At 37.3% G+C, this 24,084-nt stretch overlaps 1 protein-coding gene across 1 annotated transcript in view; it reads right to left on the bottom strand.

The window, feature by feature from the left end:
* RETREG1 (reticulophagy regulator 1) overlaps positions 1 to 24,084 on the bottom strand; it is a 64,546-nt gene that overhangs the window by 7,973 nt on the left and 32,489 nt on the right. Inside the window, exons 4-7 of the mRNA XM_053996315.1 lie at positions 5,538 to 5,664; positions 3,638 to 3,722; positions 2,300 to 2,437; positions 412 to 476 (exon numbers count right to left, since the gene is read on the bottom strand). Coding sequence (XP_053852290.1) covers positions 412 to 476; positions 2,300 to 2,437; positions 3,638 to 3,722; positions 5,538 to 5,664 — 415 coding nt within the window. The remainder of the gene's footprint in view (positions 1 to 411; positions 477 to 2,299; positions 2,438 to 3,637; positions 3,723 to 5,537; positions 5,665 to 24,084) is intronic.

The raw sequence follows: 24,084 nt of genomic DNA, 5'->3' as shown, positions 1-24,084 counted from the left end.
ATCTGACAAATTACATAGAACCACTACAGTTTTCTATTAATGTTTCCCGTTTGTATTTTCATTTGATAAAAATCAACTGCAATTTTAGTATTGGAAATAAAAGTAACCACCTTTGCTTTTAAATATTAATGTAATCATTCTACAGCCAATACAAAATAAACATATTCTTAGCTCAGTAGGGCAATGAAACCATTACCTTGAAGGCCAGAAGTCACAAATGCAGTAGGTTGATTAGTATAAGGCTAAAGGTGGAGACTGCGAATCACTTCTAAAACATACTGCTTAGTTCAGGAAAACAGCCTCCTGGGGAGGGCAAAGTCTTCCACAGAAGAACAGAGACAGCAATCTAGATAGCCTCCCATTATCTATTTAGATTTTAAAAGCAAGACAGGGCTGACTGAAAAAAGTCACCTTAGGACACAGAGCTGATATGTCTAATTCACTGTCATCTTCTGTGGGTTTTGTTTTTGCTGTTTCTGAAAGAAAAAAGATATATTTTTTATCCTACTCATGACAATGGATTTCCAGGTTCAGTGTGTGTTCTCTGTCACACAGCTTGTGCAGCACAATAACTCTCCACCTGCTGACACAGTACATCCTTTATGTGCTATGCTACCAGGGAAACAAGCCTGACTGAGAGACTGGCTGCTTATCAAAATACAGCAACCACAGTGGCAGAAAGAATGTTATTCTGAATATATTCCAGTAGATCTATTTACCTGCACTGTACTTCCTTCAGGAGTTTCTGTTGCTCACTAGAATGTTATCTGCCCTGGCAAATAGATGTCTCTCTTTTAGACTACACTGCTGGTAAAATGCACAGGTGTAATGTGTTGTTAGAACAGGCTGTGTAGTTATCCCACCACATTACTTTTACATGAGTACGTACAATTTTCTTGATAATTGCATGTAATCTTCATTCACAAACCCCTTCTTCTACCAACATCCAGCTACCCTGCATTCACAGTCATATGCAAATATGCATACAAAGCATCCTCTGAAGTCTGGTAGAATGTTGCTCTTTACAGATAAGCAGAGATACAAATTTTGCCTCCTCTGTCTGAGAATCTTTTAAACCAATATAAAATGAAAAACACAGTCAAAGTGTTCTTGATTGCTTCATCCTGCAACTTGCTCTTTCCTCTCTTGTGCCAACACAAGGTTTGTGAGCCCATGTGGTGAACACAAGAGGCAAAGCAAGGTAGAGAACTTGTCTGTGTTAAATTAAACGGAAGGATGAAATGCAGGAAAGAACACATCTAACCTCAACCATTTTCCCAGTGCTTATGAAGTTTATTAAACTATAGTCTGATCTTTTTCTCTGCCAGTTTCACTTAAAAACTGAACAAGTAGAATAATGCATGAGAGAAAATTTCCAATGCATTATTCCTTATTTTCAATTACTATCACCTTACATATAAGAGAAGGGGAAAAGACACATGGTGGTTCTCCTTGGGTCTAGTAACAGCACATTGTATAATGAATTGTATAATGGTTACAAGAAATGCATGTTTTAAAGCAGATATTAAGTCGACTGATGTAGCACTAATTTAAAAGGGTAGGCTACCTGCAAATAGTGGGTTTACACTGCAAAGGTTTAATTACCAAAACTGGAGCATGCACAAGAAACAAACTAACACTGTTCATATACAGATTTTCCTTGAAATAGCTTTACTATTTAAAATCTAAGTTTTCAGTATTAGAAAGATACTGGGTGAGATATGCGAGACTTTGTTTTAAATTGATTTCTCCCCTTTCCACATAGAAACTCAGATTAATTTGTAGCTGCTATCCTGTGGCAATTCTTATATGCTTTTGGAATATTTGGAGAAGAAAACAATTTTTTTTTTTGATGGAGGGAGTAAAACCAAGGCAGATTTAGATACAGGAACAGAGCTTGGTCTCTTACTGAAAATTCTGTTATGTACTTACTTTGAGACTCTTGAGTGAGTCTCTCTGCTGGGTAAGTTTGCCTTATCTAAAGAGAGATAAGCATTGCAAGCTTACAGCAAGCAGGTTTTTTTCTGAAAACTTACAAGCAGTACATCTAATCACATACAAAGAGCTTGCCTTGTTTCTTTCCATGAAGTAATAATTTTCTTATTATCATACCCAGATATTTGACATACGTTGTCCCTCCTTATAAAGCTCATAACAGTAACCAGGTTCAAAGCAGAAATATCTCTACAGTTGGCTTCTCAGGAGAAACTAAACTTTCTGCAAGGTAAATAAAATGCTCTGCATACAGAAATACAATAAAATTATATAATAATATATGGGACTATAATTAACTACTCACCAGATATTTCTTTTTTCTTCTGGTTGATATATTCCACAATTCCAAAATCTAGTTTCATCAGAACAGCCTTTATTTTGCTGCACAGTTTCTGTCCAAGTTCATTGCACTTAAGGAAGGGACATAAAAAGGCACACAATACTGTGATAAAAATGAAGACAGAGAAAAAAATGGTATTGAAATATTGCTGTACAAGAAGTTACTCAAAAAGCTTAAACAATGCTTTGCATAAGATAACTACTAACTTTACATAACATAGTTAGTTTTACATAAAAATACATTGTGAAATACCCATGTCAGACACTATTAAGGTAAACCCAATTTTCAGAAGCCATTCCTACTCATCACAGAAAATACCATTATATACATACCAACTGATATATTTTTATTATCAGTAAGACATGATTTATGGTCATTATATCTATCAATACCTTGACTTAGTCTGATTTTGATATCTCAACTTGACGAAAGTGACTGTGCAACATTGTGCCAGAATCAACATGATGAAAAAACTTGTAAGCCGACTTCCACGAGACAAAAAATTGTAAACAAATTCTTTCTTATATCTAACCTAAATTGACCCTCCTTCAGTTTAAAACCATCACCTCTTGTGCTATTGCAGCAGGCAGTGCTCAAATGTTTGTCCCCAGCTTTCTTAAAAGCTCTCTTTAGGAACGGAAAGGCCTCTCCCCAGAGTGTTCTCTTCTCCAGGCTGAACATCCCCAACTTGCTCAGCCTATTTTCATAGGAGAGGTGCTAGGGCCCTCTGATAATCTCCATGTCCTCTCCTTTGGACTCAACAGGTCCATGTCCTTCCTGTGCTGGATACTCCCAGGACTCCAGGTGGGGTGTCACCAGAGCAGAGTAGAGGAGCAGAATCCCCTCCCTCCCTCCCCTGTTGGCCACACTGCTCTAGATGCAGCCCAGGACATGTTTGGCTCTTTGGGCTGTGAGTGCACATGGCTGGGTCATGTCTAACCTCTCATGCACCAGCATCCCCAAGTCCTTCTGAGCAGGGCTGCTCTGGATCTGTTCATCCTCCAGCCTGGGTTGATACCAGGGTTTACCCCCAACCCAGGAGCAGCACCTTGCACTTGGTCTCGTTAAATCTCATGAGATTCCCATAGGCCGGCCCATTTCTCGAGCTCATCCAGGTCCCTCTGGATGGCATCCTGTCCCTCAGACTTGTCAACTGCACCACAGAGATTGGTGTCTTCTGCAAACTTGCATGAGTGCATAAACAGGTATATAAATAAATAAATAAATAGTCCCTACGCAGAGACCAAATAATGAACACTACACACATACACAAATCATGACAGGAAAAGAGACCATACTTACACAAGACATAGGAGAGGACAACTCCAGGAATGTAACTTCCCAAGACAGTGAAAAATGTACATATGCTGCAGACTAGTAGGCAAAACTGGCAAAAACATTAAAATACACAATTAACACTTTCACTTAAATGATTAGGTCATTTTGCAAAAGGAAGATGTTGCATGCTATGAAATCTAGAATGCAGTGCAAAATTGAAGTTTGTTTTTTAAAACTGGGAATTACTTTTAACACTTCTGGTGAAAATAAGCCTCAAACAGTCCATTTTGGATAATTACGGATGCATCCCCTCTTCTACCATAAAAACATGCTATTTTTATTCATTTACTGTAAAGATTTAACAAACTCATGTTTATTGTTAAAGTTATTAGAAATTATACCCTCATTGCGTGAAAATAGGCTAGATAATTTATATGCAGGAAAAAACCCAACTCACTAATTGCAATATTACAATGCATGCTTGCTGCATGTGTACAAAAGCAAAACATCCTTCCTCCAGCTACAGCTCTCTCTCCTGTTGTATTACTTTGTGAAACTCTTTTCTCTCATATGCTGGCAAGCAATCTCTTGATGCTTGTTGGCTGCTCTAGCACCCCTGTTAATGACAAGGCTGAGCCGAATTTTCAATATAAAATTTGAGATTTGGCCTTTGTGGTGACTGAGACATAGCAGTGCATTTTTTCACCGCTGCACAGTGCTCAACTGATCTGTTGAAAGTTTGCAGAAAGGAACCATTTGCTTTTGGAGCTGAATTGCAATAATATGGTTAATTCAAAGAAATTTTGCACACAGCATTACTGCCTAATTTGCTTCTAATTATAGCAGTAAAATAATGGCATGGCTTAGAGAATGAGGTCAGGGAAAAGAAGGGAAAACATGCTATCAAAATTGCATTTTCTAAACTAGTATCAGATATCTCTTAACATACAGTTACTGTCATGTTACCACATTAGTGATACCACATCTCCTTACTTCACTATAAACTTCTTTTAAGTATGACTTTATTGTCCAAATAGACAACTGCTCTTTATATAATTTATTTATTTTTTCTAGATAATTTTAATTCTTCTATAATTTTCTTTTTTTTTTTTCATCCAGTTGCTAATCTGTATTTTCAGTCTAAACTGCTAATATTTGAGTGTGGTGCTATATATGTTCTGTTTGCTAATTCTGAATGGCCTGTTTTCAGGAAAGATTTTCTGGCAAAATTAAGAGAGATTAAAAAAAGAGTCTTCTTTTAACTTGTATTTAGCAATACAAATATAAAAATGTAATCTATTATCATCATAATATACATTTATTTTATCTATATTTCTCTTTGGGAAAAAAAAAACTGCTTCATGTTTGACTAGAAGTAAATAATTATATTCTTCCAACCTGGAGGAAAATAAAAGCCTTACTCTTGTCTTGCCTCTTCATGAGCTGGGTTCTCCAGCTCATTCTTTCCAGTAAAAAAAAAGGGGAAATCACCAAGTATTAGTGTATAGAAGAAAAATTGCCACAATGAAGTATGAGGAACTCTCTTCATGCAGCTATTCCTGAAAACTACAATTATTTGAGGAAAAAAAAAAGTTTATGTTTAGGAACATGCCTATTCTTTGCTTTTTCAAGTTTTTATTAAATTATGGTGTTTTCAATTTCTTTAAAAAGTCCATGGAATAACTGGTGAAGTTCCAACAGCTGTAAGGGGATGGACTGTATTGCTTTATAAACTTTACTGTGAACAGATTTTCCCACTGACTACCTATTCATATTCTTCACAGCAAAAAGAAGCAGAAACTCATTACTGAATGTGTCAGAATGTACCTTTTTTTTTTTTCTTGTTCACTTGTTTTTTTTTCTAAATCTTTCTCACCTTTTTATTAAAAAAATCTTACTGTAAATCTTACTGGGGAGTGCTTACCTTGCCAGGGTTTTGTTCCTTAAAGTGGGACATTTCTTGCAGAAATACAAATAAATTCATCAGTGTTTCTGCAATGCACTGATTTATTCTGGGTCTGTAGTCTTGACTGGAATCGGTGACTTTCCAGCTGAGTAAAACAAACAAAAATACCTGACTTTGTTTACAGTTCATATGGAAGTTGAAATTGGTTGAAAACATCATGTAAAGTCTTAGCCTCTAGCAATCCAATGGCTGTTGCTATGCTAGAGAAACCTGTGTTTCTTTCTTTGTATTTTATGTTGAGCTAATTTGATCTTCTTAAATAAAAAGAAATTAATCTGTTCAGTAGTAGTAGTTTTCAGTCCATAAAAAATTACTGCTTATTCATTCTTGTCATATGAAGACATTGAGTTGAAGGCACAGTTGTCATCTAAATCAAGCAACTGACCCCAAACTTGATTTTAAATCCTATTTTTTCTTTTAAAAATATACCACAGTACTTTTTATTGCCACAAGATGGCAACACATATTAATGCATTTCATTTTATGCATTTAATCCTTGTGCTTTTTCTTTTCTATTTTTTATTTTGTTCTGCAAATGATGATGATGAAACCTAGAAAAAAAGAAATTGCTTTTGGAGTCTTGATGTTTACATTAATTTTCCTACTGAATTTTAGGGGTTTTTTTATTATATTGAAAGGACTGTTTCTAAAGATTATCTTATGACTGTTCAGTGCTTTTAATAAAATAACAACCCCCCCAAAAAAAACCTTCACCAAAGAATTTTCAGGAAACCATGGGACAGCATTATGTGTCTATCACATTTGGGGCTGATGAGTTTATCCAATACTGAGCTTAAATGGTCACATCATCTTTGTGGAGTAAACAGAGCATCTACAAAAAAAGTGGTTTATGAAACAACAAATAATAATAAAGACATGCACAGGCCAGTCCATGTCAAGTCAAACTGGCACAAAGAATGGACAAACCATTGTACAAACACTGAGAATCTGAAGACAATTCTACACCAGCTTTATTGAGTTACTTTTCGCAAAACACACTGCTGAGTACACACAGCTTTGATCACAGTGAACGCAAGCCAGCCATGAGCAACTCTGGTCATTTCACTGAGATTTATAACCCATTACATGTCTAATGCATTAATAGTAAACGTTTTGTCACAAGTAGATTGAATTGCAAGATAAATAAAAATCCGCATTATGAAAAAATGACTGTACATGGGTCGGTGCACAGCCACCAGGGGACACACAGACGGTCAGATCAACTCGCAAGTCCTATCAGCTACACGCGGTCTCTGAAGCCTCGCTTTTGTAAAAAAGCACAATTTCGCTCAGAAATGCTCCGCGGAGACCCTTCCCTCCCGGCTGTCCTCGTTCGCCACGAGGGGGTGGCACAACCGCGGGGACCAGCCAGGGACGGGAGGGGCGGGGGGGACACGGCGGGGACACAGCCACACTGCCCGGGCATCGCCACCTGCATGAAACAGCGGTTTCAGCCACGGGGTAAGGCTCATTAAAGTCCGAACCCCAAAACTGGTGCCCTGTTCCTGACTGCATTATAGTATTTATGGTGTTGCAGTGATGTGATTTCCTCTTACACTACAAAATAGTCAGGGTGAGGGATTTTTCCTCCCCTTTGAGGAAAATAAACAATGAGCTGTTTAAAACAGTGTGCCCAAAATGCCCTGAAATGCACAGAGCCCTGTGTCTTGGACTAGGTGACTTTTGCAATTTCCCAGCCATGCAAGTCACTGAATGCAGATATTTGCCCACGACACAGGGTGCAAATAAAACCATAACATAACTCAGAGAGCTCACTGCAGGAACCCAGCTGGAAGGATGAGCAACATTACACAGAACTTTCTGTCTGCATCCCACCCACAGTAGAGATTTCAATTTCCATCATCTCTGATAATTAGTGGCTTCAGGAAAGTATCATACAAGGGTTTTGGCTTACGGGAACTGCAATTTTTATGGATAGGGCTACTCCCCCTAAAGAAACACTGCTTCCACCTTCTGTAAACCATTCTACAGCATTAATAATAAGTATTTTAAGAGCTGCCCATTTATTCCATTACTGAAAACTACTATTATGACAGTGCTCTGAATAATAAAATCCTTTTACAGACTTTTACTCCTACCCGTTATTTGAAATTGTTGACAATCAAAGTAGAACTTTGTGGAAGCATAAAGCAAAAATGAACAGGCCTGATGCCTGCTATCAAATTAGAGCTTTGAAATACCTAGGACAACTGTAGATATGTTAATAATTTTAAGCTGACAGCAAAAACAGACGGGGAAAGACAAAAGCAGAAAGTACAATAAAAATATAAACTATTTTCACCACTAATATAAAGACAATATAGATTAAAGAGAAGGAGCTATAACAAGGCACAATGGGATAACTAGTAACAATTCAAAAACAAAAATGCAAATTATAAAGAAAAAATGCACATTTGCAGGGAAAGTTCTCTGCAGTTGCCTCGCTTGGTGATAGTGATGCTTTCATTAGCCAAGTTTTTGAAAGCATGAGCTGCAGTGCAGATAAAATACCTTGCTATATGCTTTGGCCCTATGGTCCACATGTGGTACATGGACAAGAAGACAAGCAAGAGGAGTGGATGGTACAGGTGAAATTTGCTTCAAAACCTTGTAAAACCACTACTGAACTCCACAAAAGAGGACTTGGCAGTCGCCTCTAGGCCACAAGAAATCGTAAGACACCTTTGTTAGTTCTATAATAGCTACAATTTTCTATTTTACAAGGAACACCAGGGACTATTTTGAAGCCTTATTCTGATCTTAGGCAATTAGAGGCATAAGAAAGTCAGCTTGCTGATCTTAGGTGTGACCACCAGATGCGCATGCTGCCTCTTCTTTTTCACACCTCCCAACAACTACCAGTCTTGGTGATATCTCTCTTTCCTGTCTTTTTACCCTGAGCTGACTTAAATAGCAGTGTTACCCACAGTCCAGAGCATTGGAACAAGGGGGAAGCAACAGATCCTGGTGAAGGGGGAGTGAGAAAGAAAGGCGGTACATCATATAGTGGCAGGTACAACATATAATGTATGTACACAAAGACAGAGAGGTTATGTCATGGCCCTGTAAAAACAGAGATAATTATTAAGCCTGCATTAGATCAAAAGGAAACAGGCACACAATGATGCATACCCCAGAGAAATTAATTTTCCAGTGGTCACATTTAAAGATAAAAAGGGAAAAAGAAGACACGTGAATTCATGTAGATGACGAATGTGGAGTGCCTGACTATGACATAAGTCAACCAAGAATATAAATCTATTTCAGCATAATATTAGTACATTACTTAAATGTGAACCCTATACTTCCTGCCAAAACAGCTTTGGGGACTGGTGTCCCAGTGCTCCTTTGGGGATAAGTAGCCAACTCTGAAGACTTTCAAAGGCTTTCGTGGGTCATTTAGAAAGAATAACATTTTATGCTCCCATCACTTATCCTTAGTTTGATATACAGTGCTACACTTCCATTCTAAAACTACTGTCAATAAGGTTGAGGGCGTTCAGAAAAAATATATTACTCACATCCTTCTGACTGCCTATTGCATCATTTCTATAACTGAGCAAATATATAAACTGTTGCCTAGTAATTGTAAAAAAAACCTAGCCAAAACACTCTACCACCCAGACGCTTCCACTGATCACAGTCACAAACCCTGGCCAGAAGAGGCAGAGGCATTACATTCGCTAAAAATGACTGATGGTGTCACGCTCCCACTTCGTAGCTAGACATCTGTTCAAGCAAAGCCCCATCACATTTCTCTCAGAAAGGTCAGCAGATCTCATGTTACTGGTTTAAAGATCTCTTCGTGCTGTGCTGGATTGTTTTGAATTATGCGTACACAGTTTTCTATGTATCTTCATGCAGATACGCTACTCAGAACTGCAGCAGTGACAGGAGAACACCATGATGTGGTGGATCAGAAGGACTGCACCCACATAAACATAGAGTTTGTAATTATAGAGCTTCTAAACTCTCCTGATTTCCCAGCTGTAACCACACACATTAGAAGCCTGTGCACTCTGTAATTTTCAGGGTAACTTGGAATGTAGTAGTCAAGGTGGAAGAACCCAAAGTTACATTGCCGAAGATATGTAAATTAAAATATAGGTAATATGGCTATTTGGTAGTTTCTAAAAAGGTAGTATATAGAACCTATAGAATGGTGCAACTGTAAGGGATCTGGATATCAAAGGACAAATAGGCAACCAGGAGTTCATCATGAAACTTAATCAAATGAAATCCAGGGTATAAACTGTTAGCAAACCCCAATCAAGCAGGTCTACCCTTTCAGAGCTTTCACAGGTTTCTTCTGTAAGAAAGAAGTCATCACAGTGCAGAAGGGAGTGATTATAATGATACAGTTTTTCTCTGAAGCAAACATTTTATACCTGAAGACCTTTACAAAAAAAAGCAGGTTTTAAATTTTGTCTTCTAAATTATTAAGGTATAGAGATAAAGGGTTTAAAATAGTATCTAGACTAAAAAGGTTTGTGTTTTTATTTTACATAGAAATTTAAGGAGGACATATACTGAAAATGAAAATAAACACCCCTTTCTCTTTCCAATATATAAAATAGTGTTAAAAGGAAATTTCACAGTTAAGTATATTAAAGTACCAGTGGCAAAACCTCTAAAAGCTACTATTGAACTGTGGTGGAACACAATGCACTATTGATTAGCCTTACAAACACACAATGTAACACATTTGTGAATGTTATGTGCACTATGTAGAAAGACAGAATGGCCAGCACTACTAAACTCACAGCACAGCATCCTAATGACCTATGTGGCTAATTTTAAAGGTGACTATGTAAAACTGGGCTCTATCCTGTGCCACTTTTGGATCCTATGCAATCATTAAGTATACTAAAATAATTGTATTTGTGTCATGTGGCCATGACCAAGTTAACAAGACCTGCAATTTAAATGAATCACTGGGATACTATGTAAAATTGTCCTTGCATCAAAGACTTCCACAAAAGAAAAAGCAAAAGCAGGATGCATCTACAAATATACCCCATTCTTCAGGAAGAATTTTCATCTACCACCTTTTTGCTCCAAATATTGCAAAGCTTTTCTAACAGAAATCTCTTCAGCTTGTAGATATCCATATGTACCCTATTTCCCATTGCTAATCCACAGGTGCTGCATAGATTTAGGCTCACTAATGTGGTACTGTGGCTGACATCCTTCAACAGATCACACTTGACCATCCCTTCAATGTTGAGTATTTGGCACCTTGGAATCTCTAAGATATAGAGACAGATCTCATTTTTAAATTGAAGCTGGAGAATGTAGTTATCAACCTTAAAGAGTAGCCAACATTTCCCAATCCAAAAATCTCCTTTAATTATCATACCTCCAGTACTACAAATACATTGTTTATTAAAACAAAATGAATTGTGTAATACTGTGTATCATTGCTTCTCAAACTCTTAAAGTGTTTTGTTCCCAGCCTCGTCTATCTGCATCTGACACTTCAATTTTTATTAACAGCGCATCCATCCAATTTGCTGTTCCTGTTTTGGCTTTTTCCCAAGGGAAGGTGTGGAATAAAAGCTGGCAAAAAAATCTTATTTCACAGCTTTCTTCCTTTTATTTCCTGACCAAGATGATTTTTTGTAATATTACTGTACAAGAAATATGTTTAAATCATCAGCATTTGATGAGGCTGGATATGCCTTTCCCACTGGACTGCATAGCAGGTGGGGCCATGTGACAAATAAGCAACTTTTCATCCCTAACTCCTTATACTCCTTGCACAGAATGTTAAACCAAAGCCATAATTATATTTTCTTCTCTTCAACTGACACAGGAACATTTTACCACTGGTGTCCTGCTAAACAATATTAATTCAATAAATTAAGGTAGTTTTTTTGCTTATATTACTAGTAGAGAACAAAGTTTTCTGAAAATGAAAGCAAACTTATAAAAATACACTGAAGTGTTCTGTAAAGAGACAGGGGAATTCATCTTGTCCAACAGATTGCTTAAATGAAAACAATGACCCATTGCTAACAACATTTTACTTTAGAGGGCATGTGTTCATCTATTCAGGTATAATACATCAGTCATCTTATGAAGTCTTAATAAGGAGCTGCACTGTATTTCTTCAGCTGACTGAACACAAACTGGTTAATTCCAGCTTTTTTTGAAGGTGATTCCAATATACAAGTTCCTCAATACAGCAGATGGGATTAAATGTTGTCACTTTTTGCTGAATGTTCTGCTAAGACAAACAAAATATACTCCAGCTAAACTGGGGCGTTTCAGTGCTGAGCTCCTCTGGGCAGACTCTGGAGAGCAGACTGGCAGGCCAGCTCCCATAGGAAACCCTTCCTCTGACCTGTACTCCTCCTGCCCAGCTCCCTGAGGAGAACAACAGCTACTGCTGCAGTTCGAGGTCATTCAAAGCATGATCTGACAGTCAAGTGCCATTAGTCCAAATTAATCACTTAAGTCATTAAGGTTTTTTTAAACGTCTCTTTGCATGAGAACGGAGTGTTTCAGTGCCATGTAAATACTATTATTGACTTGCTTGCTGTTTAGCAAAGACTATAATGCTGGTAAATATGTGCTGTTGTCCTTTTACCAAGATGGTCCAAGGGCTGGGATCCTTCAGGTCAGGTTCCCATTTGCAATTGTTACAAACACAAAAGAGATATTTTTGCACAGAAAAGTAAGGAAACTCCTTGCTAAGCAACAAGACCATAAAGTTCCATTTGCAGAACTTTAAACAGATCTGCCCAGCTGTTGGAAGTAATTCTTTTGGAATTATTTTTCTCTTGAAAAGACAACTCTTTTAGTGCTTTTTCACAAAATCAATTGATTTTTCTACTTCACAGCTTCCACATTCTTCAGCTGGGATATCCCTAGCTCAAGGCCTTTCAAAGTCAAACAGCTAGGAAAGATGAGCTTAGTATTCCCTGAAGTGCAGAATAGCTGCACAAAATAAAAAAAAAAAAAAAAAAAAAAAAAAAGAAAAAAAAAGGAAAGCTGTATTTTCATGTGCCAAAGTGTCAAAGAATATTTTTTTTAATTACTCTCTGTGTTACCTAAAAAGATGACTGTAACTTTTTCTGTGCACAACTTCATTTTGTCTCTTTTCCATGGGTTTTAAGGTATTTTGTAGAAGTAGGTTATCACTTACTACTCTGATGCCTTACTGAAAGTTCCTAAAGACAAATGTTCCCACCACTTCAGGATCAATATTCACAGTGTCTTTTATACATTCTTGACTATAATTAGATTCCTCACAAAATGTCAATTTCAAGAAAAAAAAATTATACTGCCTTACACCAAAACTGCAGTGGACCCGATGATAAAGAATTATGGAGGGAAGATATCTCCTTTTGCTAAGTTGTTTTCAAACCTCTACCTGCGGCCATGTGTTTCCTCACTGTTCTTCATCTGTTACCAGCCATGATCACGTGCCAAAACACAAGAGAAGATAGAATGGGTACCTGCCCTTCACAACTCTTCACTTTTTGCCTAGCCATACTAAGAAGTAGTTGTGCATCTGTTCCTTTGCTTATTTTTCATTTTAATTCGCAGTATGACTAAGAGAGTATTGACCAATGCCACATATTTAACTATGATGTAACAATGGTCATGAAATACACTTGTTACACAATATTACATATTTTCTGATGTAGGACATGAACTTGGAGAGAGGACGTAAGAAGTATTTGCATCTGAGAAGGGCTTACAAGGAGAGCACTGCACTGAAACCAATCAGGGATCAAAGCTCATTCTGCACCTTCCACAAAAATACCACTGCTCTCCTTTTTTAAATGCTTACAAGTTGAAGCTTTGATTCAGTGTGCCCTTAAAATTACACCATTATCTGTACATTTACATTACAATTTCTTCCTTTGCAATTGTAAGATTAATTGCTCCTGTACAGCTCCAATAGTTCCTCCTTCTATTCCCTCTTGTTTAACTTGGACTAAAATATTCTGACGTCCACCAAGCCTCATTAGCACTTCTTTAGCAATGTTCTCCAGTTGTATCCTATTTGTTATGACCAAGACAAAAAGGCAAAATAATTTCAGGAAAAGAAATTGGAAGACACAAAAGGATGAGGGATGAACATCAGGGTCAGTTAATTTAATAGTAGCTTCAAAAATGATAAATGGCCAGAGCAGGCTCTGTTACGTTTTTCCAGGTTACTGCTTTAGAAAAGTTCATCTTTTTTCTTCCAAAACCAAAACTCTCAACTTTGATAGAAAAACAGGTCTTAGGGTCTTAGGCCTTCTGTTTAGCTGCCAAATTTTGCTGCAAGCCTTTATAGAGAAAGAATTATGAACAAAACAAATTAGATATCGTTACAAAGCTGAAAACTTTTTTTAAGGGGTCACACATATTTCTGGTTTTCTTTATTGAAAAAGAAACAATTGAACAAAGTGGAGACCTCACCAAACATTTTTTGAAGAAGAGCAATTAACACTTTGGTGGTTATCAGTAATGAGTCAACATTTCCTTAAGAGAAGAAAAAATGCTACGTGCAACTACAATTAATTGTAATCTATGTCATATATATATAGGGCACAACCCAGATATCCCTGCAAACGGAAATGTGTAGGTGACCCCACCCCTGCAGAGACCCAATTGCCCCTGGGGATCCATTCACCCACACTCATCCAGTCAGGGGGCCGTGCTTGAATGTGCTGCTCTAAAACAGACAACCAGAGCTACCTCCTGTGTTTCATCTCCCAACACACTGACAAACATACTGGAAAAACATCCACATAAATTTAAATTTTAGATTTAAATTTAACTAGTAGAAATCAAACCCAAAACCATAATGAAATGCCCAATTCTGATCCCTGTAGTTGCTTAATTTCTTAGATTTGCCTCTGTATGCTGGCATTTTGTTCACTAACTTCTAAAAAAAAGCATCTCTTTCTACATATGTGACAAATGCTCTTTTTACAACATCAAATATTTCATTAACACCATTTTGATTAGCATCAAGACTATGGAAAAACCATGTGGACTTTAAGAATTCTAGATTATAAACTCTGTCATAGCCAAACATCAATAACATCCACATTTCAAATATCTATTTTAAAAACTATTTGGTTAAATTTAATTAGGATATTTATTTCATAGGAATGTGTTGGATCATATTTGAGAAAAACTTTTTTTTTGTCCTGACTGTTGGTTTTATCAGCTAATTAAAATAAAAGCAGAACTTCAGAAACACAGGCGTACCTCAAAGGGACCCAGTGCCCTATCTCACAGAAATGAGTTAGTGTTCTGTCAGTAGCATGGCTCCAACTAAATTACTTCCATGCCTGACATATTGAGGTTTTGAAGAAAAAAGTGACCAGGTTAGAAACCACACTATTTTCTTCCCTTCACCTTCAGTTTAAGAAGTATCTCAGAACTGTTCCATTTACCCCCTACCAGACTTTAAGACTCACACTTCCCTCCTGAGAAGGTTAGCATTAGAGGCAAAGCCCTCAAGAAGCAGAAGATCGTTTACAACGCAGAGAAAACTGATCTCAGGCTGAGCACTCAGGAGCACACACAGATTAATTACATGAAGCCTCAATCCTTGCTGCACTGCACGGGAGGGCCAGCACAAGCAAAGTACAGTACCTGTCATCTTGTCCCAGATCCTCACAGTCTGGCATTTCAGATGTAAAAGGGAATTCTCAGTCTCTCTCTACCAATCTAGATAATCCAGGCAACAATCTTCTAGTCTGTTTTGTGTTTTAGGAGCCACCAGCCAGGCACCTGTGCTGCTCACTGCCAGGAAGAATGCTCCTTGCTCAGAGAGCAAATGTTTACAAGACATCCTAAGAGCTGCTGGTCTTGAATGAAGTTCAGAGCGGTCGGCTTTGATTGGCCGTGGCTATAAATAAACAAGTCGTGACTCACCTCACACACTATGACAGGGTGTTTAGTAGCAAGCACGGTCAAAAGCCAAACAGTTTGTTTTCCTTCTGGTCATGGGAGGGAGAATCACCACCCATTTAGTACTTTTATTTTTCTATTTCTACTGGAAATCTTCCTCAATATCTCCCATTTTTTTCAGGTGTAAGTAGCAACCCAAAGGATGAGAAGCTAAATCACTCAAATGTTAATAAAGTGAAAGGCTTGAAAATATGAGAGCAAAGAATTTATTCTTAAAACTATAAAAAATCCTTTTTTCTTCTCCCTGCAAAGCATCAGTCACAAGCTGTCAGAAGAAGCCAAATTATTCTCCAATTACTAAATTCACAGGTGAAAAAAATCCACAAAAACTTAGTAATTCTTTTAAATAAGGAATAGGAAGACAAGTTTTCAATAATGATTAATTGCATTGCTTTTACGTTCTGATTCCAAGCTCATCTGTGTTACTAGATGACACAAGGAAAAACGACGCACCACAGCTATGGTCATGATGAAGAGACTAATTTATTTCCTCTGACTCTAATCATTTATAGTTTTTAAAAGATGCCAGTGGATTGGAGGGTGAACGTGCCACCTTTCCAACGACACTGGACAAACTACCTGTACATCAAATTTCTCCGCCTCTATGAAAGAATGCAAAACAATAGGTTGTTTACAGAAAGTTGTGTGAGAAAGTTCTCTACAAGAATGTAAACTCAGAAGGTTTTAGAAAACTCTTAAAAATCAGGGCGACACATCTGCCACAACTAATCTTAGATAGGAATACCAGAACACTGTGTTGAAAGAGTCCTCAAAAACTGAAGTATGCTGGCAGGAGGAAGCTTTCTGCCAAAATACTTTGATTGATTCCGTGAAGGTGAATTGAATATGGATTTCCTCCTACGGCTTTTCCTCCTGTTGCTGCATGCAAGACAAGGATTCTGTCACTCCAGCTACACCAGCTACATCTCTATTAATTTTCAACACCCCCGCAACCTTATCTGTGCTGGTGAAGCTTTGCCACACAGTCCAAGACTCCAAGGATCCGTATGTCTGTTGTTCAGCACATGGCTCAGCACTGCTCCTTCACACAGCTCCCTTCCCTCACTGAACAGGCTGACCTGTTGTTCTTGATATATTTTCAAATCCACATTACATCCAGAGACCTTCAAGTAAGAAATCTGTTTTTCTAGGAAGAAACCCAGCAAGATTTACACCTGCCTGTCCTGCATGAGACAGTAAGAATTGTCCTGGGATGTCAAATGTTAAAAATAAAAAAAATAAAAAAAATAAAAAAATATAAAAAGCAAAGCTGGAAAAAAGATATGCCATGTATCTTTGATTTGCTAAGCTATATGTGGTGCATTATGAGTAATGCATAATTTCTGGAAAGCTGTTTAACTTTTAGAACAATGAAGGATTCTACCCTTTCTTCTTTTTTTTTTTCATACAAATTTCTTCAAAAGGACTAGTAAGGCCTAAAAAACCAGGAGTAAAGTCCTCTGACTAAATTATGCAATGCAATATATAAAGAAGCATTAATAAATGTCATGCCTACAACTGAGACTTTCCATGACCACTGATACCTCCATATTCCAATGTAATAATTTATTATTTTCTTTCCTTTTCTTTTTTCTTTTCTTACTTCTGATAGTTATAGATGAAATAACTAAAAGTTGAATTTCTTCAAGCTTGCCCTGAAAAAATAGAGCTGCTAAATTCAAAAATCTTAATTAATGAAATGATTCTGTATAACAATTTCATCTTCAGATTGAACTTGTGATGTCTTCTAATTAGGAAACAAAGCAAAACACATAGGAAATCTGCAAACACATAGGAGCATCAATCAAAATTTAAATGCAGCATCAAATATGAAAGCAAACAAAACTGAACCCCTTATGCAACTTGGGCTGCTTTAGTTTCCATGCACTGCAATATGCTCTTACACAATCACATAAATTTACTATGTTAAATGCCTTTTTACAAAAAGTTCCATTTTAATGCATTTGATGATTGCACTCAGAAGCTGAAAAGCTTTCAGTATCAAGTCTATCCTTGTATTTCTGCCTTGGAACTTGATGTACTCCAAACTCTTCAAGTGCAGCTTTGGACTGTTCATTTCATTGTCACACTCTCTACACAGAGCTTATTGCTACAGCAGAAAAACTGTTTACATTTACAATTCCTTACAACTCTTTTCTTGCTCTCACTGAGGCAAGGAGGATAATATCACCTTATTTACTTATTCATAAGGAAGACCTGGAAAGATTAGGTTCAAAACTGTCTACTAAATGAGTACCTATCTAAAATGTCAAGGACCTGTTAGGCTGGAATTAGAGCATTTATAAAACACTTCAATACTTTAGTATTGAAGTGGTATTCTAGTGGTATCACTGCTCATCACTTTTGAAAATCATACTTGAGAACAGCATGAGTACATAATCAGTGGAACTGCAATCACACTGAAGTATTTTGCTTGATATCACAAAGACTATATAGAAAAATCATCTAATTTTTTTCATCATTCTAAATTCTTCTGCACCCAAGGGAATTGGAGTTTGTATTGGCCCATCTGGAGGTTTCTTGCAGAACAGGTTCCAGATTATTTCACAGCAGCATGAGATGGACTGACCTCTCCAAGAACACTTGGGTGGAAACAGCAGGTAAACAGAAGTACTGTACCAAATCAGGCCAAAGGGCTTTGGCATCTTTTATTGTGTCCAAAAGGAATAGCCAAGGAAAAAATACATTGCTGCCTTCTACAGATAGTCTTCCAGACTCCAGCTTGTGGCGATTTAAGCCAGCAGTGATGCCTGTATTTTAGCTCTGAGTGGATTTCCATCCTATGGTAACACCTACAACATCTTGTGGCAAGGGCATCTGCAGCTTAACTGCATACTGTTTGGGAACAAAAACCCAGCCAACCCCCACCCAATATTGTTTGCTCTGGTCTAGCCACTTCAACTGGTTTCCAAGATGTCTGATACTGGAGCAGGCAGATGACAGTTAACTCTCTTCAGCTTTTCACAGCGATTTATTGTTTTTGCAGACCATTATAGTTTGGGGTTTTTTGATGGGACTGCAAAATTGAAAGACAAAGCTGTTTAGAAAAGAGCTTACAATTTTTTATCATTGCTAAAAATCAGTTTTAAACTTCTCCAATATGGAAAACTTAAAGTGACTAGAAATGACAGAATAAGAAAGGAAAGTATTTTCCTACCCATGTTATTTTTCAAGGAGATCCTTATTTTCTTGCTTAGTTGCAGCTAAGCCCTGCATTAACTGCAGTGGGCTTGAGTCACGCTTCTCTGTCCTTCTAAGTTCCTTCTTGCCACTTTTGAGGCCTCAACTCACATGACTAATCCATGCTTCTCTGAGCTACTTCTTTGTCTGAGCTGCTAGATTCCAGCCTTGCCGTGTCTCTCTCACTTCTTGCAGCATTTTCTGAAATTTTCCCTCCCCCTTGGCTCTGTTGGTTCTTCAACAGAAAGAACAACCCCTTCTACATTACAGTGAATTCCTCCTCCTTGTGCTATTACTTCTGAAAGAAACATGGAAGCCCTTGGTTTCATAATCAAGAGGAAGAAGATTCTATCTACAATGTCCTCCTCTTGGTCAGCTCATTCATCTTTAAAAGTCCTATTTTGCTCACCTGTTTCATTCATGTAAGTTCCTGCATGCCCTCAAACATCCTCACTATTCTTTTGTAAATTCTTCCTGTGTTTACCATAACTAATTTAAGGCAGGAGAGACCAGAAATGTAGTTATTCCCAGTGAGAGCATACTATTATTTACTCATTTTGACCTCTTTTCTCATGCTCTGTTGGCTTTCATTACCACATTTTTACACAGAGCTTTCCAGAGTACCTGATCTTCTTTATGTTATTTGGATAACTTTAGGAATAAATTCTTCTTACTTCTGCTTCTCTCCATTATCCTGTTTTCTAAGCTGACCTCTTCTAGACCTTTCTGAAAACTTCCTTGAGAGCTGTTGAGTAACAGCTCTTTATTGTCAGGTATGAAGACACCCCAAAAGATGTGCTGGCATGTATATCAGATTGACAGTCTGCCTGACATATTGCTTGATCAGGGAATCCAGGGAATCTTACCAGTTTTGCTCTAGCTGAGTACAGACTTGGACTGAACATGTATGAAAATTATCAAGTAAATGGCCTTTTCCCCAAATAGCATGGACATCTATGCAAAATTTTCCTTTTACTGGCAGGCACCAAAGACTGCACAAGCCTTCATCAAAAGAAGGGAAATAAAAGCTATGCTCTTGCCAGAGACAAGGAAGCAGCCCCACTGAAAAGCTAAAAAGGATTGGAAATAGTGTCACATACACTGTTTTACAAACTCAGATAGATACTGATGAGGCTCAAGGGTTTTAGGAGGTAGGTGGTGTGTCCCACCCAGGCTGCAAGCTTTCAAAGATTTTAATTAATCAGCCTGTGGCATGCTTTAGCTGGACAACCAGCTCCAGAACCACTCACAACCACTGCTGCCTTCTATGTCTCTCCTCACCTAAAAGGAAACACAGTGCTTTCAATGTATAACCCTGAGTCTCACTTCCAATAATGTGAATGAAAAACAATGAACTCCCTACTGTACACTTAAAGACACCCTAAAAACCCTCAACTGACATTAGAAAAATTATATATAATCTATACACACACACACACACACATATATATATATACACACACAATCCCACTCCCAAAAGAACATCTAGTTTAGTTTGAATTTCCAGAACTAATGGAAAAGTCTATCATTTTACTTTATGTAGATGGTTTGTACTGATGTTATGTTCAGAAAAAGCACGGGTTTAAAAATTACCATGATTGTCAAAGACATGTTCAGGATGAAAATTAATGTGTAATGACTTTTAATGCTATTGAAAAAAAATCATATTATTAACATACATGAAGTCCTCCAAAATGACCTATTTCCCCTCTTCTTCAATTTAGGAAACTGAGTAAAATGATCACATTTTTGTGTGTGTGCAGGCATGTGTACATTTATATATTTATAAGCACACACATATGAAAGTATCTGTTTTACCATATTTCATTAATTTGAAGGGCATGCCCGATTTTCCCGTATTTTCAGCCAAAATTTGCTAAAGGTTTCCTGTCCTGATTCTTTCTATGTAAAGCTGAATTCAAACTGCAAATACTTATTATATTTACTTAACTTTGAGGTCTCTCCATACACTGTGAGATATACAAAGGAGGCTGGTTTTAAAAGAGAAGAGACCTTTCATACAAGCATAAGTGAAAAATACTCAGACTGGACCTGCTGGACCCGCTCAGTTCTTTGCTGGGGTATTATTCCAGATGAAACCACAAGCAGTAAGCAGTGTACTAAAAAATATTAAGACACCTATTACACACAAAACATAGTCTGGTATTTAGCTGTACCAAGGTTCAGGATTGGAAATAAAATAAAAAGAAAAAAAAAAATCTTTAAACAGTTGAAGATGCATAAAAGCAAAGAATGAAAGTGCTCAGGAAAATTTTTCTTTCTTCACGGGATTCTGCATTTTATGCAGGATTCTTATTTGTACCTGGATGAAATAATTAATTGTTAAACATTTTTAAGATCACAAGCTGCATTTTCAGAAAAAAGCACCCCAAACAAACAGCATTCCATTTTGACAAAAAAAAAGTAGTGCAACATTCAAAAAGCTAAATAAGATACCACATGCAAGAAATATTCACTGGGCAGAACAAAGCACATTAATATGTATTTTTAGAGAATCATAAAAAATTGAGTATGAAAGCAAACTGACTAAACAGACACCAAAACCTGATTTGTATCAGCAACAGTGAGTTGTCACTATGAGGTTTTAGTGTTTCTCACAAAGCACACATAATAATGCTCCCTGGTGCATGACAATATTTCCAAGTTTTAAACACAAGCAGAAAGAGGAGTTAAAAGAAGTAAGAGACACGTCAACGGCAGTATTAAAAGCAGATTATTAAATTTTAGTCACATGAAGACAGCAAATCCTGCTGTTTACAAATATGACAGATCATGCTGGATTTGTGTGACAAACAGGAGCTGGAGACAGGAAGGTAGATCTTACCACTAAGGGTGAAAATCTCAACTGCTCTGTGACTTTTTGGCCATGGAATCTTGTTAAACAGCTATAAAAGAAACACATATTTGGAGGCAAAAAAAAAAAAAAAAAGACTAAACAAAAAACCCAAACCCACCTAGCAATGTCTCAACCATTTCTGAAGATAACTGAGTATTTTCTCAAAATTTTCAAGAAACCTTTTACATATTGTTTCATGAAATTATTTGATTTATTATACTGCATTTCTACCAAGGTACTAGTTCTCTCCTAGTTCTCATGATCTGTAATTCAGTCAAGTCATATTAAAATGCTTTTTTTCCCCCTAGGCATAGCATACATGCTACTCAAGATTCTGAAACCTGCCCATCTCCCTGTCTCTTTGTAGCACTCTGAATCTGTTTCTTCTCAGCAGTTGTTTTCTTCTCCTACTGACAAAAAGATGAACTATATGAAAGGCAGACCATACAGCAAGATACTCAGTGCACATTCTGAGAGCACCTATGTCTAAAAGATCTTGCTGGTATGCTCACAGTTTGCTTAGATGACACGCCATTACTTCAACGCCGCAATCATCCTATGAACATGAGGATAGGAGAAAGTTTTACACCTAATTATATAATTTCTTGTTTGGTGCAGAGTAAGAAAATCTCTCCAGAGAGAGATTAGTGCAATTTCAAGCCATAACTAGATCCAAGTCCAGGTCACCAGCTCTCAATTAGACTTTAGAAACTTAAGGATGAATAACTTCAGGACTTCAAGTACAGTGTAATGTAAACATAGCACACAGTTATATATCATTCATCATTTTCACTGACACCAACCCTATTCTTCTGTCCCAGCACAAATAGCCAAACTTTTGATTAATATTCAGAATTGCTAGCTGAGCGCTTTCATAGTAGGTATGATTCATTTTGATTCCTTAAGCTTCACAGCCTTTTTCAATGCCTGTGTAGTGGAAGTGAGACAGATAAGTAAATGGCTGCAAATTCATCAACTTACTAAGATCAACTTATCTATTTGTTTGCTTACTATGTGACAAGACATGAACTCTCAAGTGTTTACATGTCCAATGGTAAAATTGCAATCATATTCTCTCCCTTTAAATGAGCTTTTTTTCATTAGAATTGTCTTTCTTCAGTCTCAGTGTGGTAGTGCAACTGTGGCAAAAGAAAAGATTATTAAATTATCACTAACATGACTCAATTTCAAGGCTATAATTTTATGTGATGAAGAAACTGGTAATCTGTAGGCTACATCTGTATGCTACTTTCCAACTCCAACACTTATAACAGCAAGTTAGCAATTCTGATATACTATAAGAAAAACAGTAACAATTTATATAAGCAAATTTTTAAGTATTTACAAACTAAAATCATGGAGAAAATGTCAGAGTACATGCCACTTTAGAATGCATGTATTTGTGTATGCTGATCAATCAGCTGGTTTAAAAAAAATAAAGGAACCTGAACCACAGTTGATATTACATTTTGACCTCACATTATAGCACTACTAGCTGAAGAAAGAAAGCAGACATAAACTTCTTAAATGCTAACATCAAAACTTAAAGAAAATAGTTCTACCTAGTATCACTTGTGACAACATAGAACGGTAAGATAGGTAATAATGAGAAGCAGCAGCAAGAAATACATTATTTCTTTCTAGAAGCAACAGTACATTTCACACAATGGCAATTCATACACATACACAATTAGAAGCTGGGTAAGATGGTTAATTCTGAGTGCACTGATTAAAACAAAGCTAAATTTATCCTGAAGTGACTGGGTAAACCAATTGCTTCACAAAGCTTCTCTAAAGTGAATACTTGTCAAACCCAGCCATTCTGCTCTTTTAATATCCAGCCCTCCGTGAAACATCTGCAAATTTAAAGCAATGGGAAGCCATTGCAACACCACACAGCTCCATGGAAAAGGCAGAGGGGTAGCCAAGACTGCAAGAGAGAACTCAGCACTCTCCTGCAACCACATCCACCCCCAAAAAAACTACAGTCAAGTGGCGCCTGGGCTAGTAGAAGTCAAGAAGGGTTCAGACAAGGGATGATGATCAATGAGGACCTGCAGCTTAACCCGTTTGTCAGCAAGGGCACCTGCTGAGTTGTGACTGAGAGGAATCCCCCGAGTTGGCCAGGCGAGCGCTGCCAGAGCACTCAGCCAGAAGGGCAGAGCACCTGATAACCTTCACCCTGCTGGAGAGGATGACAGGACCCATGGCATTCTGCTCAAGGGCTGACAGAACCGCTGGGAAGTCAAAACTAACTTCAGTTAGCTAGGCTTTTGTCCCAGAGATAAATTTGCCATTCCCTACTCCTTTACTATTAATTTTTATTTAAATTCAGGCCATTTCAGAAGGTGGTTTAGAACACAGGTGTACACCATTTGTATTGTACAGCACAACAGCCGCTCCGGTCATCGCTAAAACTTCCTTTTCCTCACTTCTAAAGGGACATCAAAAAACGTATAAAGAATCCTTTTTTATTAAGCTGTATGAAATACACTTTAAAAGTGAAATTTGTTGCTAGAAGAC

The sequence above is a fragment of the Vidua macroura genome, chromosome 1 (genome assembly GCF_024509145.1).
Source record: "Vidua macroura isolate BioBank_ID:100142 chromosome 1, ASM2450914v1, whole genome shotgun sequence".
Lineage (NCBI taxonomy): Eukaryota > Metazoa > Chordata > Aves > Passeriformes > Viduidae > Vidua > Vidua macroura.
The sequence above is the reverse complement of the archived record's forward strand: the minus strand, read 5'-3'. Positions and strand labels throughout refer to the sequence as shown.